This window comes from Tursiops truncatus, chromosome 10 (assembly GCF_011762595.2).
Source record: "Tursiops truncatus isolate mTurTru1 chromosome 10, mTurTru1.mat.Y, whole genome shotgun sequence".
In the NCBI taxonomy this organism is placed as follows: domain Eukaryota; kingdom Metazoa; phylum Chordata; class Mammalia; order Artiodactyla; family Delphinidae; genus Tursiops; species Tursiops truncatus.
This window is the reverse complement of record NC_047043.1, coordinates 30,501,302-30,519,789: the sequence shown is the minus strand read 5'-3', so window position 1 is coordinate 30,519,789 and position 18,488 is coordinate 30,501,302. Positions and strand designations below refer to the sequence as shown.

Genomic DNA, 18,488 nt, shown 5'->3' with positions numbered 1-18,488 from the left:
GTTTGCAAACATTTCGGTGGCTGAACCACATCTTTACTGCTATAGGATCATATTGTGGAATGATGGACTAGGAAGTGGAGCTGCCATTAACTATATTTATTTTAGGTATCCTGAAACCTGTTTTTCTAGTGGTATAAGGTTATATTCTGGGTCCCCAAGCAAGAATTTCAGTAAGGGATGCTCTTAATGTTTCTGAACCTCAGTGTAACAGACTTTAACTGAAGACAGTATTGGAGACCCAAGGATAATGTGTTTACTTTGGAATTACTTAAGCTTAGTAACCTTAACAAACTTAGTGAGTTTGAAAGTAACAATTACACTTTTATAAGTCCCATACAGCCCCCTTTTGTAATGACCCGAGGAAACACTTATGGTTCCACTGATTCATCTCCTGGGGACCATCAGTTTTCCATTGGTCTCTGGCCAGTCTTTTTTAGACAGTTTCTCTTCTATGCATTTAAAAAATAACATTTGTAGGCTTTTTTTCTTTCTAAAAATAATAACTGTACTTTGTAGAGAATTTTAAATAAAAAAAATAAAGAGAAAAGCCTACCATTCAAATGTAATCACCTTAAACATCTTGCGGTGTGTGTACGTATAAGATTAAATATGATAGAAAAAGATGAATATATGAACATCTACACATATCTATGTGTGAGTGAAAGATGGAAGGCCTTTAAAACTAAATTGGGATCATTTAATAGTATAATATTGTAAGTATCATTCAAAAAAAGAATCACTTGCTCTCTTTTAAAGTCTGTTGCAAAGGATTAGCTTTGGTGAAATCTGTAAATAATTATTCTAGTTATATTCTGCCCAACTTCTTACAGAGTTGTTAAATAACCTTTTTTGCCCATAAAAATTTCTGAGATGTTTGTTTTCCTATAGTTTTATAGCTTGTTATGAATAAAAGAATTAGGAATTAAAAAATATAAGCGGGGGAAATGCTTTCCTCCAGTGTCAAACAAAATTCTTACAAGTGGCCTACGTTCAGGTTAATGTCTAAATCAGGGAAGGAATGATGGGCAGATTCATTAATTGAGATCTTGTTTATGTGTGTCTAGAATAATTTGTTTTTCAGTGAACTGTCTGGTGACATTAAGCCATTTAGCCCCACAGCTTGACTTTCTTCAGGCATGTTTGCATTTCAGGGGCTGAGGCAGGGAGGACATCTGGTTTATTAGCTGTGGTGTAGCCTAATGTGTTGGACTTTCAAGTGGGACACAACTGCATAGCTTCATCTCTTAGTGACTCTGTGGCCTAGAGCAAGTTACTTAACCTCTCTGGGTCTCAAATTTTCTTACCTGTAAAATTTGGGTGTGTAATAGTCTTTTAGTCTCATGGAAATGAGAGTTTGAGAGAATGTAAGATTAAATGAGATACTGTGTGCCTGGCAGTTGGCAAGTTTTAGTGAATAGGAGTTCTCTCCCATTTTTCTTAGGTTCATATCATTCTTAGTGTTAGCTAAATTAGATTAAATTGATATTTATCAAGTTATTCACCTTGAATAACAGGCTGGGTAAGTTTTCTGTTCTCTGAATTTTGATGAATGTCTGAAATATGAGACATGGGTCAATTTTAGGAGAGAGGTTTGAGTAATACTTAAAGGCTCAGATTTTGTTTAATATAAATGAATTTTACATAATTGTGCATTTTAACATTTCATATGTACATTTTGGTATGTTGAAGTAGTTGACATACTTATAAATTTTAATGTCTCCATTATGTTTCATTGTACTGATGTTTCATGGTTTGTGGTGTATGGTCTTAACAAAATAGTTATCCTTTAGAGTAGATATTGAATTTGAATTTTAAAAAACCTTTTATTATGGGAATTGTCAAATACACGCCAAAGTCGACTGGTGTAATGAGTCCTCACGTGTTATCACCCAGCTGTGACAGCCACTCTTATTTCATGTTATTCTCCCTCTCCCACTATTTGAAACAAATTCCAGACATCATATTGTAAAACAGAATTATGATGCATGAAATTCGTCACCTTGGTCCCCCTGCACATTTGTATTAGATCTATTCTCATTCATCCCCTCTTGAACTTCATGCTTTCATTTTGGATGTAGTCAGCTTTAATTATACCAAGTGTTGTCCTGCTTTAAAATCCTAGTAGTTATAGTGAACTTCATTTAAGATTATTGGAAATTTTGTGCTGATACATATTTAAGCACAAACTTCCATTATAATCATATTTGGGAGACTTGTCTGGTGACACGTGAACAGAGTATTTAATCCTAATTCCATTATTAACTTCGTTAGATGTTTTAAGAAGACTTTAAAGTATATCATCTCTAAGTGCAGTTAAGGATTTGAAAAAAATGATTTTGACAACTTTTGGTAAATCAGCTATAAATGCAGTGGTTTGAAAGTCATTTTTTGGAAGAACTTTTGGTAAATCAGCTGTAAGAGGCAGTGCAAGCTCCTTAAGCCTGTTTTGTACAGAATAAGTTGTCCCGCAGGGCAGTTGCTAATGCTTAATTGGAGTTTTTAAAAGGGCTTAGAAATATTAATCTGGTTAAACCTGAGTCTGGTTCTTCTCAATTCTGCATATTTTAAACAATAAGTTTTTATACTCTGTTGGACTTTAATGTTGTTTCTGTGTATGAATGTGGGGCGGGGCAGTTGGGGCTGATTTAAGGTAGTTCTGTTCCATACATGCATGTGCGTTTCGTGCTTGAGATTTATTGGCTAGGAAAAGGCCAGACGTTATAGGTTAGTTTTTTTCCTCCTAAAATGTATCGAGCGGTCATAGGCTGAGCATTTTACAAAGTTCTGTGTGCAGATATCTTCCTTTACGTTTTAACGATCAGATGGCAGATGTAAGATAAGTAAGCTAAAATTGAATATTAAAAGCTGTATTCCATTTCTTCTTTATATTTTTATACTAACTTATATAGCTATTTGATTTTTTTCTGCACTTTAATTTTTTGGTATAATCTATTTCCATATTTGCTTGGAATCTTAGCACAGTATTTGAGCCAGAAGACGTTAATAAAGCTTGAGCTAAATGCAATAAAATTGTTGGCATTAATAAAATTGTTGACATTAGCAACTTTGCAGTTTTAAAATCTTTGGTGTTTTGGGAGTAATAAATGACTCAACTGTGTGAGGTGAGGTAACTCCCAGATAAATGTGCCTTGATGACTAATTAAACAATTTCTGAGCGTATTATGCTGTTATACCAAATTGGAAATTGGATTTCCATGGAGTGCAGTGTATAGCTAACTGAATTATCTTAACCAATAAAAATGATAATTTGTATGACTAATTTAAAAAAGTATGTATTAATTTGAGATTCTGTGCTGTTAAGGTTTTTGGAATGTGTATTCGCATCCACATGTGATTAGAATATCTAATGTTGGTATTCTTGGAACATGTTGAATTATAGTGTAAGGAACTTGATGCAACTAACTTATGGATTTAGTTGTTCACTTTTTACTGGGAATGAGGACTTTTTGGTAGGTCTAGTTAAAACAGCTGACACCTAGCTTCTGTAATGACAGTGGCTGAAACAGGATTCTCCATCCTTATTGCCTATTAGAATCATCTGGGGGCTTTAAAAATACAGTAGTCTGAGACCATTGAAATAAGGGTCTCTGGGTTTATAGCAGCGGTAGACTTTAAAAGCTGTATGGTTAATTTTAAAGTTTAGCTGGGGTTGAATAGCATTAGCTTAAAAAGATGTGCTCCAGTACCGGTTACTTGGTGTGGTGGTCCTCAAGAGGCAAACGGCTCACTTACAAGAAGAAACAGCTGTTTTTCCTTGCTTTAGTCCCAGGAAGGGGATCTCCATCATTTTTAAAATTAAAGTCGGAATTTAAAGGAGGGTTTTAAAGTGTCATCCATAGTCCCTTGGTCCGTTAGAGAGGAGAGCAAAATGGTTAAACTCGTAGTACCTATAATAATTGTAATCAGAGTTGACATTTGTTGACTGCTTACTTTATGTCACTTACTGGGCGGCTAAGGGCTTTTCTGTACATTATCTTAGGGTTCATAGTAACTTTTAGCAATGACTGCCATTTTACTGATGGGGAAAAGGAAATGCAGAGGTTAAATAACCTACGTCAACTCAAAACAGCTGGGTGGCCGTGCTGGGTAGAAAGAGTGACTCACTTCTCCACTCCACTGTGCTGCTGACTTGGCCCAGTATTTCCTGACTCTTAGAAGACAGATCATTGCTGTGGAACTCACTTTGATTTGTTATCTGTGAAAGGAAAATGGCTCTTTTGTAAAGGACATTATTTATTCGTGGATTTAGTCTTCAAGTGCTTTGCAGAGGAATAAAAGCTTATTAACTTTTATAAAATGCTGAAGATAGGAATTGTTTTAAAAGAGCTTCATGTAAATTAATTTTAGATCCATCTTATGTTCTTAAGGCGCACATGCAACGTGTCCCTTCCCTGCCATCGCCTCTGCCCTAGACTTATTTGACTTTGACTTCAATAAAGTAAGCTGGAGATGGATAGGTATGAAGTACTACTTTTCTAGTAGAAGTGTACTTTATATTTTGGGGAACACTGTGTTTCTTGGTGTTCTTACATATTCTAAAAAAAAAAAAGGCATTGAGATTGACATGTTTGTTTTTAAATCAGACGTAATGCATTGAAGTGCATGTTTCAAAGTTGTTATCTTGGAAAGCTGTATATTTCTTTTGGTGATTATGTTGTTCCTAAATATTTAGAAAAACATCCTATGAACAGCTTTCTTATCAATATTTTGTATTTGACAGTATTTTCCCGTGGGACCATTTCTGCTTATCTCCCCCCCACCGCCACATTTAGTATTTCAGAAAAAATATTGTCACACTGTCTCCCTTGTTACAGGGTGCTCTCAGTTACATTATTATGAATTACAGAGTATCATTTGGGTATCTATTATCCTGAAACTACTTAGTTTTGATTGCTTATAGAAGTCACTTGATGGAATCAGTTTGGAGGGGGGGTGGGGGAGGAACAGATAAATACAAAGAAATTAACACATTTAATAATTATCCCTAAGGCTTTGACCTCACAATTTTAAGTGTTGTATGTTGGAAACAAGCATTTGCAGATCATGATGAAGTGATAACATTGTGGGACGTAGAATGTACACCTAGAGAAGGCGTTATGCTAATGGCATTCTGCGTCCCACATCTCCCTTCTCAGCCGTCTCTCCTTGGACCCTCTAAGCTGGGGCTTTCTCTGCCCTTCTGCATCAGCTCTAGAGTTTTGTTGAAACCTTCTGCTAATTGTCCCTCTCCAGTTCTCTTTTGAGTTTATACATTTTAAATTCTTTCCACCTAATTTTATTTTTTATTTTTATTTTTTGTTTGTTTTTGCGGTACGCGGGCCTCTCACTGTTGTGGCCTCTCCCGTTGCGGAGCACAGGCTCCAGACGCACAGGCTCAGCGGCCATGGCTCACGGGCCCAGCCGCTCCGCGGCATGTGGGATCTTCCCGGACCGGGGCACGAACCCGTATCCCCTGCATCAGCAGGCGGACTCTCAACCACTGCGCCACCAGGGAAGCCCCTGAAGGGGTTATGTTTTGATCACAGCTTTGGTGCATTGATTGGATATTATTCAGTTATTAAAAATGTGGTCGATGTGTAATATATAGAAGTGCATTTTTGAGATATAGATGGTGAAGATACATTGCTGTCAGTCCCAGAGTTGTTGCAGATTAATGATGGCAAACGTTATTTTTGGAGGTAAAGGTTAGTTTTCCCCATACTGTGAAATTCAAGCCTTCTTTGAGATTGAATCATCGGTGATGTTATTATGAATAATTTATTTGGGACTAACCTGTAAAAACTGTTCAAGTGCAGGAGAAGCCCTTCTTAAGCCTAATTTTGTTTTGTTTTGTTAAAATTTATTTATTTAGTTTTGGTTGTGTTGGGTCTTTGTTGCTGCGCATGGGCTTTCTGTAGTTGCGGTGAGCGGGGGCTGCTCTTCCTTGCGGTGCGCGGGGGCTACTCTTCCTTGCGGTGCGCGGGCTTCTCATTGTGGTGGCTTCTCGTTGAGGAACTCTAGGTGCGCGGGCTTCAGTAGTTGTGGCACACGGGCTTAGTTGCACCGCAACATGTGGGATCTTCCCTGACCAGCGCTCGAACCCGTGTCCCCTGCATTGGCAGGCAGACTCTTAACTACTGTACCACCAGGGAAGCCCTTAAGCCTAATTTTGCATTAAGGTAGTTGAAGTATAAGAAACTCTAATGTATTTTTTTTCTTTCCCATTATAATTTATCATAGGATACTGAATATAGTTCCTTGTGATATACAGTAGGACATTGTTGTTTATCTAATCCCAAACTTGCAGTCCATCCCTCCCTCCCCCGCCGCCCACCCTTGGCAACCACAAGTCTGTTATTTATGTCTGTGAGTCTGTTTCGTAGGTAAGTTCACTTGTGTCATATTTTAGATTACATATATATGTACGTGATCTCATATGGTATCCGTCTTTCTCTTTCTGACTTACTTCACCTAACATGATAATCTCTAGGTCCATCCATGTTGCGCAGATGGCATTATTTCACTCCTTTTTATGGCTGAGTAGTATTCCATTATATATATGTACCACGTCTTCTTTATGCATTCATCTGTCCGTGGACATTTAGGTCGTTTGCATGTCTTAGCTTTTGTGGATTGTGCGGCTGTGAACATAGGGGTGCATGCATATTTTTGAATTATAGTTTTGTCTGGATATATGCCCATGAGTGGGATTGCTGGATCATATGGAAACTATTTTTAGATTTTTGAAGAATCTCCATACTGTTTTCCATAGTGCCTGCACCAGTTTATATTCCCACCAACAGTAGGAGGGTTCTCTTTTCTCTACACCCTCTTCAGCATTTGTTATTTGTAGACTTTTTAATGATGGCCATTTTGACCCGTGTGAGGTGGAGTTTTGCTTTGCATTTCTCTGATAATTAGTGATGATGAGCATCTTTTCATGTGCCTATTGGCCATCTCTATGTCTTCTTTGGAGAAGTGTCTATTTAGATCTTCTGCCCATTTTTTGATTGGGTTGTTTGTTTTTTTGTTATTGAGTTATATGAGCGTTTGTATATTTTTGGAAATTAAGCCCTTGTCAGTAGCATCATTTGCAAGTAGGTTGTCTTTTCATTTCGTTTATGGTTTCCTTTGCTGAGCAAAAGCTTATAAGTTTGATTTGGTCCCATTTGTTTATTTTTGCTTTTGTTTCTATTGCCTTGGGAGACTGACCTAAGAAAACATTGGTATAATTTATGTCAGAGAATGTTTTGCCTATGTTCTCTTCCATGAGTTTTATGGTGTCATGTCTTATATTTAAGTCTTTAAGCCATTTTGAATTTATTATGGTGTGAGTGTGTGTTCTAACTTCATTCATTTACATGCGGCTGTCCAACTTTCCCAACACCACTTGCTGAAGAGACTATCTTTTCCCCGTTGTATGTTCTTGCCTCCTTTGTCAAAGATTAATTGACCGTGAGTGTGTGGGTTTATTTCTGGGCTCTTTTCTGTTCCACTGATCCATATGTGTGTTTTTGTGCCAGTACCATGCTGTTATTTATTTATTTATTTATTTTTGGCTGCGTTGGGTCTTCATTGCTGCACGCAGGCTTTTCTCTAGTTGCTACGAGTGGAGGCTACTCTTCGTTGTGGTGCACGGGCTTTTTGCGGTGGCTTCTCTTGTTGCGGAGCACAGGCTCTAGGCACGTGGGCTTCAGTAGCTGTGGCTTGTGGGCTCTAGAGTGCAGGCTCAGTAGTTGTGGTGCACAGGCTTAGTTGCTCTGCGGCATGTGGGAATCTTCCCAGATCAGGGCTTGAACCCATGTCCCCTTCATTGGCAGGTGGATTCTTAACCATGGTGCCACCAGGGAAGCCCCCATGCTGTTTTGATTACTGTAGCTTTGTAGTATTGTCCAAAGTCTGAGAGGGTTATGCCTCCTGCTTTGTTCTTTTTCCTCAGGGTTGCTTTGGCAATTTTGGGTCTTTTATGGTTCCATATAAATTTAGGATTATTTGTTCTAGTTCTGTGAAAAATGTCATGGGTAATTTGATAGAGATTGCATCTAATGTACTTTTGTTTTGAGGTAGTAGATGACCAGTTGTGCCTTTTTAGTCCTGTTATTTAGCCTGCTTTTCTCTTGTGTGCTGATGTGAATCTTCCCCGACCCCCAGATAAACAGGGGTCACATGACGACAGAAGCCAAGAGAGCTGCAAAGATGGAAAAGAAGATGAAAATTTTGCTTGGGGGTTACCAGTCTCGTGCAATGGGGCTCATGAAACAGTTGAATGACTTATGGGACCAAATTGAGCAGGCTTACTTGGAGTTACGCACTTTTGAAGAACTCAAGAAACATGAAGATTCTGCTATTCCCCGGAGGCTAGAGGTAACGTTATTGGCTTGCAGCATTGCTTAGAAAGAGAGCTCCAAAGAATAATCAGGGCTTTCCTCTTTTCCTTTCCTGTGCAGGCTGTCTTTTGCAGTTGACATTGACTGGCTTTTTTTCAATGAGAGCCTAAAGTTTTTGACTTTCTAGTCTAGAATTGCCTGTATGTAGGTGGATAGACCAGGCCAGTTTTGGATACACAGGCTTTTCCTGTACCAATTTTTTGTCTTGTATATAGATGCACTGTGAAATGGAATAAGTAACCCTTGTGATTCTTTTCCCCCGAAATTTAATTGCATCCCATTCATATAGCTCTCTGAGGTACATTAAACCAGTGTCTTTTTGTTTTGTAATTTAGGATGCTGGGAATATATCAGTAATCCCAGAGCATCAAGTTCCTTTGGCCAGATTTGGTTTAACTTTATTTGCCAAGTGTGCATGATAGCCCCTGCCCAGATAAAGGGCAGCCAGGGCTTATTTAAGTGCATTTGTGGGTATTGATAGGACAATAATAGCTTGTTTATTTGAGATAGCAGCAGAGGTTTTATAACAAGATGGTAGTTGTATGACCAAATCAAAGAATGGCCACAGGACTGGTTTTATCGGGGAGGAGTTTTTTCTTTTTTTTGCGGTACGCAGGCCTCTCACTGCTGTGGCCTCTCCCGTTGCGGAGCACAGGCTCCGGACGCGCAGGCTCAGCGGCCATGGCTCTCGGGCCCAGCCGCTCCGCGGTATGTGGGATCTTCCCAGACCGGGGCCACGAACCCGTGTCCCCTGCATCGGCAGGCGGACTCTCAACCACTGCACCACTGGGGAAGCCCCAGGACTGGTTTTATAGCAGAAGTAGTTACTATTTTTGTTTCTCTTTGGGGAATACTTACCTCTTGAAAGTGTTGACTTGACTCAGCTGTTTGTAAGATGATAAAGTACCATAAGATATTTTTAATTTTCAGTGTGCTTACATATGAAAAAATAATTTAATGGTTTTGTTTCTTCAAGTGTCTGAAAGAAGATGTTCAGCGACAACAGGAAAGAGAAAAGGAACTTCAGCATAGATATGCTGATTTGCTGCTGGAGAAAGAGACTTTAAAGGCCAAATTCTGAAGCATATTCTCTCACAAGATGAATTAATTGCTGGTGTTCATACCCTGGAAGGCTGATACTGATGTTTATCTTCATTGACAAATTTGCCCACCATCTGTGGTTTTTCAGTTGTTTATTTTAAATGATATCGATCTTACACATTTATGTATAAAGACTTTAACTCCACAGGACATTTTAGGGTTTAAATTATTAAGACGATCATTCTTTTAAAAGTGTCATATTTGCAGATTTTTTTTAGTTTTGGCCTTTAATTTTAAAAGCCTGATTTTAAACTGCTGCCTGTGAGTAAACTCTCGAATAAAAACAAAATATAAAAAATTGAGAATGTAGCCTTTTGTTTGAAGTAATTAGATACTTAGAGTGCCCACAAACCAGGAAATATGTACTCTGTGTCATATTTAATGAGTAACTCTCGGGTGATCAAAATGACGATCCAGTATCTTAATTTAAATCCTTAAGAGGCAGTCTTTTTGTGGCTTTGTTAGTTTTGACCATTTTTGCATAGGATGGTCATTTCTCTATACCTTGACAAGATAGATTATATTTTTAATACCTCAGTGTTTTTTTCAGTGTAACTTTAGGGAGTTCTCTTCTCTTCCCAGCTACTTACACAGTTCATGGATTAGGACTCAAAAGATTTAATTTTTCTTGACCTGTTATTTTCTTGTAAATACTTTTTTGACAAAGGCATTTTAAAGATTAATTTCAACAGTACTATCAAACTTTATTAAAGCTCCTTGTTTATCTAAACAAGTCAGTCACACAAGTGTAGAATTTGGGGAATGCATAGAGGTGGGAAGATCTAACTTTATAACAATTCATATGGAATCGTTAGTTGGCTGCAGTTCAATATAAGCCAGTAATATGTTGGACTCACCAGAAAGTTTGCTTAATCTTAGACTGCTAGGAATTACGGGGAGGGGATGGAGGGACTCATTGATTCGTCAGATATTTATTGATTATATAGCCAGTGTCTGAGTCCTGGAGATAGAACAGTGACTAAAATAGGCAGAGTTCCTGTTTTGTGGAGTTTACAGTCTCTTGAGAATGATAGACAATGAAAATTCAGGGAAGAAGAGCAACTCTTCTTACGCACCAGGCGTTTATTTAAGTTTTGGAGATGAACAGTTATTAAGACAAAGTTCTTGCTCCCATGTAGGTGACATTAGTGGGAGGAATACCAAACATACAGGGAAAAGTATCAGATCGTGAACTTCAGATTTAGTGGAGGGAATTAAAATAGGGTGATGAGAGATAGTGCCTGGGTGGCTGCTGTAGGTTGGATGATCAAAGAGCTCTCTGAGGAGATGTAGTTGGCATCTTAGAAGGAGCCATCCTTGTGAGCTTCAGGGAAGAGCAGTGCCGACAGAGTGAAGAACTAGTACAAAGCCGCTTTGGTGTATTTGAGGAGCAGAAAGGAAGACAGTGTGATTAGAGTGTCAACAATGGCATTTGTATGAGTCCTGGTTGGATAGGGCCATATAGGAAGCTGTCCTAAGGAATTTGGGTCTTATTCTAACTATGATGGCAAGCTGTGAGAAGATTTTAGCAAAGGAATGACACTATCAGATTTATCCTGTGGCTTTACTGTTATGTCTCACCAGGCTGAAGGTAGGGAAGCCAGTTAATGTAGGAGCCTGATGCAGTAATCCAGGCAAACAACAAGAGCGACTCAAACTAGGATAGAGCCAGTCCTGATGGAGACAGGTTGGAAGAATTTGAGCAGTAATAATTCTGTGGTCTCATCTGTAGTCTTTATAAATTTATGTTTTCCAGGTATCTAGTCACTTAATTCTAGTACTTTTTTCAATAATTTCACATGTATTTTTAGGAAATACTTTGATCTATGGTTAATGATAATGTTTCTTCTAATAGTTTTATTTAATTTTTATTGCATGTTTTGTTGGCTGAAATGTTAAATAATGACGATGGTGATAGTGGACATTTCTTGTTTTATTTCTCATTTTAATGGGTGTGTCAGTAGTGTTTTACCTATAGGTTGGCTGTTTTGAGTCAGGTATTCTTTTCTTTATCTAGAGAGGAAATACCCTCTATTTTTAGATTTTAAAGAATTTGAATTAGAAATGGCTCTGGAACTTTGTCAGATATACTTTTTGGGTATCCGTTAAGATGATCTTATTTTTTGTGTGTGTTTTTTTCTTCATTTGATTTGTTAATGATGCTTTAATAAATTTTCCAACATCAAACCATCTTTGAACTCCTGGAATCAGGTCAGTTAGTTAAAAAAAATTTTTTTTAAAGATTTACAGTTTACTTGCTTCGTATGTAGACTTGAGTTATAAGGTTTAAAAATAGCCAATCAAATAATATTAATAAAGAGTCACTTTGTTTTTGAAATTTGAAGTAATGCACATACCCATATCCTAAAAAATGACCAAGAATTTCATCGTTTGAACCTGGCAGTCTTTCTGCAATTGTAAACTCATGATTTTGCCTTTTAGCAGTGCAGCTTTAACTGCTAAACAGATGTGCCATCCTTTGTCAGTGTCCTGTAATGCCTCGGGGTTCTTTACCAACACCCTCTGAGAGCAATTTGGGTGGCTGTTGTAACATTCACCTTTATTGTATTCTCTTACAGGCGTTCATTCAGTGGTGGTATACAAACTAGTGTTCAAAAGCACGTTCAAGTTTCAGTAAATTTGGGGCAGAAATTAAATGTGATAAAGAGCCAAAAGAAACCACCACGATGAGTGAGAGCTCTCTTTGAGATTATCAATATTAGAAATAACGGTGAGATAAGAAAAAGTAGCCTCAAAGAAAAAAAATACACTACAGTGACTGTAGACTTAACGCTCTCCAACCATGCATCCTCTATCTTTACATTTATTTTCCTGGGAAAATTAGTTTTGAAATATGGGATGTCCTTTGGAATCCATTTCTCCTAAAATGTGACTGCCCTATTGCTACTATAGAATTTGATTTGCTAATATTTTATTTAGGAAAATTGCTTTTTTACATGAGTGAGTTTGGTCTTCTGGGCTATCATCCAAGTTTTGACATAGGGATTTTGCTAACTCTATAAAGTGAATAGGATAACTGTATATATTTTTCTGTAGTTATATATAACAGTTAATATAGCAGTTATAGCAGGGGAGTGATTTGTTCAATGAAGAATTGAAGGACCATGCTTACAAAACTTCTGAGTTCAGACTCCTTTTAGGAAATAACTTTTTGATAACTACCAGTTTCTTTTGTGGCTATTAGTATGTTATGTCTTTTTAAGTTTAAGTAACTTTAAAATTTTTTGTTTTAAAATGTATATCTCCTTTTGTGTTTATTATTTACTAAATTTATACTTTTCCAGAAAACTTCTCATTTTGTTGAAATTTAACATTGGATAATTTTAATAGAGAATAAAAAAGTCTCTTTTCTATTAAGCTTGCTACTTCTAAGTCGTAAGAAATTTATCTTAGTTCTACCATTTTTTTCCCTTTGATTAGACTTGCTAAAGGTATCTTTTTTTCCCTTAAAAAAAGAAAACTGTGGATTTATCAATTGTGATTTTGTTCTAAAATGTATTACTTTCTCATTTTATGTTTATTATTTCCTTTGTTTGCTCTAGATTTTTTTCCCTGTACCTTTTTGAGTCTGATACTTTTTGTTTGTATACAGTTGAATACATTGAAGGTTTTTGGTTATTTCTAATTTCAAATATGTTCACATCCGAGCTATGTTAATATGTCTTGTTCTAGTAGTTTATTTTTGTGTCTTAAGTTTTTGGTTCAGTAACTAAGAGTATTTAAGAATTCCTGTGTGGTTGGCCTTTTTTTTTTTCATTTTTTGCTACTTGTAGGATTTTTACCTTGAAAGAAAATATGGCTTATGTGGTTTCTGTTTTTAAGAATTTATTGCGGTTTGGGGGCCTAGCATTTTTTAAGAGTGTTCTATGGGTATTTTAAATGAAAGTTTACTCAATTTGTGTGGGATAGAGGTGAATGTGTATCTATTCAACCACTTTAATTCAATTTTTGTTTTCTTTTTTTTTAATAAACTACCATAGAGTAATAGTATTGTCTTAGAGTCTCCTATTATAGTTATTTCTCTCAATTTCATCTTGTCCGTCTAGCTTTTGCTTTGTATATTTTGATGCTGTTACTTAGTATATAAATACTTGTGTCTGTTAGGTACAATTCATAACGAAGACTTATTAGTCTAAAGTTATTCTTTATCTGCTATTTATGCTTTTTGCCTTGAATTTTACTGTTTTTGATATTAGAATATTTCTCCTCTTTTTTGTTTGTATTTGCTTGACAAATTATCTATCCTCTTATTTTTAACTTTCATATAATTTCTAGTTGTCTCTTAAACAGTGTGTCGTGTTGGATTTTATATTTCAACCCATTTGGAGGGTCTTTGCATTTTAATAGGGAGTCTAATCCATTTGCTTTTATGTTAATTACTGACTTTGGTCTTCTGTGATTATGTTTTATGCTTTCTCACTGATTTCTCTCATTTCCTAAATGGACTGTAATTTCCTTAGTGATTTAGAAAATATACATCCTCAAAAAAAAATACATCCTCTTGTAAATTTTACAAATGATTTGTGTTATCATTTAAGGTTCAGGATCCATTCAGGAGAAAGAAATACCAGTAATTTGAACAGGGAAGTTTCAATATGAAGAATTATTAATTAGGTAGCAGGGGATTAACCACTAAGGGGCAGACATCTCTAAAGAATACCTGAATAGCAGATGTAGGGAGCAGCCACTGCTTGTAGACTGAGAGAGTCCCCAAGGAAGGAACAAACTTGAAAGAGCCCTTTCTCCTCTCCCCGCAAGGCTGATACTCAGGTCTCATTGAAGACTGTGGTGTGGCCCACTGGATGGAGAAGTTTGCTGAGGTGCCACAGTTTAAGGTGGCAGGCAGCGTGTCAGGAAAACTCACTAGGAAGTCACTTGCTGGGGTGCCTGTGACCCTCGGAGGAAAGGTGCTTCATGAGGTGCCAGCAAAATTCCGGAGAGTGTGTGCTGCTGGCGGAGAACCTCCCGCTGGCAAGAAAGCCACATGCTGACAAGGATGCATTAGGAGCAAGAAGGAGAAGCACCAGCACCGGGAGTGAAGCCCCTTCCACTTGTAGTGCCCCTCCAGTGCCCTTCTGCTGAGAGCGCCTAATAATGTGTCACTGGTAAAGGAGGAATGTTCATAGGTCACAACTCTAGTGTCACCCGGCAGTATCGTTCTTTGTGTCCCCTTTTTTCCACATTCGGAGTCAGAAATAAAACCAAGGAGGGGAGTGCAGACAGTATTCTCTCTTTCAAATTTTTAGTTTTATCAGTCATACATGCATATGTTTAGAAAATCAAATTCTGGAATGATGGTGATGGCTGGAATATCTTTTAGATTTTTGAATTTTCTTACTCCCTACATAAAAATGTAACAACTAAAAACCCCTGGACAACACTTTCAAGAACTAGATGACAAGCTATCCACATGGACTCCAAAATATGAGGGGGTGGGGATAAACCACCAACAGGCACAGGACCTGCGTGCTCTCGTGTCTGTGCAGGAAAAATAAAAGGGAGGCAGTGGGGCATCTGACAGACGTAAGAACAGGAGGACCCCAAAGTAGCCAGCAGGTATTCATGGAATGGGTGGTAGCTAAGTTTGAGAACGATGGATAAAATTGGGAAGTGTTCTGCCCACTGGGATAGTGGGTGAGTGAAAAAGGGGAGTAAAAGTCTGAAGACAAATTGGTAACCTTGATGATTGATGTGTTAACATTTTTTTTTTTTTTTTTTTTTTTTTGCGGTACGTGGGCCTCTCACTGTTGTGGCCTCTCCCATTGCGGAGCACAGGCTCCGGACGCGCAGGCTCAGCGGCCATGGCTCACGGGCCCAGCCGCTCCGCGGCATGTGGGATCTTCCCGGACCGGGGCACGAACCCGTGTCCCCTGCATCGGCAGGCGGACTCTCAACCACTGCGCCACCAGGGAAGCCCAACATTTTTTAATATAGGTCTAAATATTTCAAAAGTCTGTCTCAAGGCAAGATTTTTTCCTTGCGGGGGAAAAATGCAATAACTTATTATAGATGGGTGTTAAAATTACCAGCTCTAACATATTTGTTAAACTATGTAGAGTTGCACTGTCTAGTAGCCACTAGCCACATGTGACTGTTGAGTACTTGAGATGTGCCTGGTTTAAATCGAGTTGTGCCCTAAGTAACTTTCTGGATTTTGAAGACTTAGTATGGAAAAAATGTAAAATATCTCAATTTTTAAATATTGCTTACAGGTTGAAATGAGAATATTTTTGATATAGTGGGTTAAATAAAACATTATTAAAATTAAGTTCACCTGTTTTTACTTTTTAAAATGCAGCTAGTAGAAAATTTAAAATTACGTGTGTGGCTTGCATTATATTTCTACTGCCAAACACTGTTGTAATTTTTTTGTTATTGATTTATAATTTAATTCCATTGTGGTTTGAGAATATACTCTGGATGATTTCAGTCCTTTTAGATCTATTGAAATTTGTTTTATGGTCTACCATATGGTCTGTTTGGGTGAATGCTCCTTGTTCACTTGAAAATAATGTGTATTCTGCAGGCTGTAATGTTCTGTAAATGCCAGTTAGGTCACATTGATTGGTAGAGCTCAAGTTTCCTATATACTTAGTTGCTTTTTTCTCTCCACTTGTTCTGTGAGTTGCTGAGAGAGATACCGGTGAAATCACCAACTACAGTTGTGGATTTGCATATATGTCTCCTTTTAGTTCTGTCAGCTTTGTTTTTTTTTTTTTACATCTTTATTGGAGTATAATGGCTTTACACTGGTGTGTTAGTTTCTGCTTTACAAGTTCTGTCGGTTTTTGCTTTTTCCGTTCAGGAGTTTTGTTATTGTCTGCACTCACATTTAGGATTATTATGTCTTCTTGTTGAATTGTACCTTTTGTCATTGTGAAATGTCCTTTATATCTGGCAACATTTTTTGTCCTGAAGCCTGCTTTATCTGATACTAGGCATCTTTTTCTGTCCTTTTACTTTTGATCTCTCTATCCTTACAATTACGATGGGTTTTATCATGTTGTGGTAGGCATGTCTCTTAAGACTGCTTGATATTCCACAGGTCACTGAGGCTCTGTTCTTTTAAAAACTTATCCTTTTCTCCTCTGTTCCACATCTTGTATAAATCCTACTGCAGTCTTTCAAGTTCACTGATCTTTTTCTTCTGCAGTATCTATTTTTTATTATTCCTTTCCAGTGAAATTTTCATTTCAGATATTTCATTTGTCTTTAGCAGTTCCAGTGTGTTCTTTTTTTTTTTAAATTTTATTTATTTATTTTTGGTTGTATTGGGTCTTCATTGATGCATGGGGGCTTTCTCTAGTTGCGGCTAGCAGGGGCTACTCTTCGTTGCAGTGCGTGGTCTTCTCATTGCGGTGGCTTCTCTTGTTGCGGAGCACGAGCTCTAGGCACGCAGCCTTCAGTAGTTGTGGCACACGGGCTCAGTAGTTGTGGCTCCTGGGCTCTAGAGCGCAGGCTCAGTAGTTGTGGTGCACGGGCTTAGTTGCTCTGCAGCATGTGGGATCTTCCCGGACCAGGGCTCGAACCCATGTCCCCTGCATTGGCAGGCGGACTCCCAGCCACTGCGTCACCAGGGAAGCCCCCACTGTGTTCTTTTTTACATCATTTCTCTAACAGTATTCGTATTTTCCTTTACATTCTTGAGCATAAAGAGCTATGTTTACAATAGCTTTTTATTTTTAATTTTTTAATATATATAATTCTTATTGAAGTATAGTTGATTTACAATATTAGTTTCAGGTGTACAGCATAGTGATTCAATATTATTGTAGTTTATACTCCATTTAAAGTTTATAATAGCTCTTTTTTTGGATTGGAAAATGCATCATTAGTTTATTATTTTTTATTTTTTTATTGGAGTATAGTTGATTTACAATGTTATGTTGATTTCTGCTGTACAACAAAGTGACTCAGTTATACGTGTACATATATATATACACACACACTTTTTTTTAAATTCTTTTCCTTTATGGTTTATCCGAAGACGTTGAATGTCCCTGTGCCATACAGTAGGACCTTGTTTCCATCCCTTTTATATGTAATAGTTTGCTATAATAGTTTTTTTTTTTTTTTTTTTTTGCGGTACGCGGGCCTCTCACTGTTGTGCCTCTCCCGTTGCGGAGCACAGGCTCCCGACGTGCAGGCTCAGCAGCCATGGCTCATGGGCCCAGCCGCTCCGTGGCATGTGGGATCTTCCCAGACCGGGGCAGGAACCCACGTCCCCTGCATCAGCAGGCAAACTCTCAACCACTGTGCCACCAGTGAAGCCCTATAATAGCTTTTTAAATGTCCTTATCTGCTAATTCCATCATTTGTCATTTCTGGGTCTATTTCTATTGACTGATTTTTCTCTCAGAAGGTCATTTTCCAGTTCTTTGTAGGTCTAGTACCTACAAAGGATGGTATACATTGTTAATGTTACATTGCTGGCTTTTGTGTTCTTTGTATTGGGCTTTATTCTAGCAGGTAGTTAATTTACTTGCAGATTTAAGTAAAATTAATTACTTAAAGTAAAATTAATAAAGTAAAATTACTTAAAGTAAAATTAATAAAGTAAAATTAATGTACTTAATTTACGTTTAATTTACTTTAAAACAATCCTTTGAGGCTTGTTTTGAAGCAGACTATGGCCCCTGCCTGTTTTTGTAAATAAAATTTTATTGGAACACATGAATCCACCTTTTTGATTCATGAATAATTATGGAGGTTCTTTCTACATCTTGGGAGTATATCTTGTACTGGTAACCTTTGAATTCATGGAAAAGCAATTGTCATCCTTTTCCACCAAACATCGCTTGATGTTCTGCCCCTGCCCCTCTCCACCACTGAGAACATTTGGCTGAATGTGCTCAAAGATTGTCCTGCTGTAACGAAGTGGCTAAAAAACGGAAGTTGGACCAGATTTTAAAAACGATGCATGTGGCTTGCCTCTAGGAGGTGTATGATGGGTGAATTGGAAGATTAAATGTATAATTT

The 18,488-nt window shown here is 37.6% G+C and overlaps 1 protein-coding gene across 3 annotated transcripts in view; it reads left to right on the top strand.

The window, feature by feature from the left end:
• CDC5L (cell division cycle 5 like) overlaps positions 1-18,488 on the top strand; it is a 137,283-nt gene that overhangs the window by 39,874 nt on the left and 78,921 nt on the right. For 2 of the 3 annotated variants that reach the window (XM_004321047.4, XM_019949902.3), the window contains 2 exons: positions 8,152-8,364; positions 9,364-13,504. The exons of the other annotated variant lie outside the window; for it this stretch is intronic. In XM_004321047.4, coding sequence (XP_004321095.2) covers positions 8,152-8,364; positions 9,364-9,468 — 318 coding nt within the window. In that variant the 3' untranslated portion in view covers positions 9,469-13,504. Of the gene's footprint in view, positions 1-8,151; positions 8,365-9,363; positions 13,505-18,488 lie in introns of those variants that run through there. 3 annotated transcript variants of the gene reach the window in all.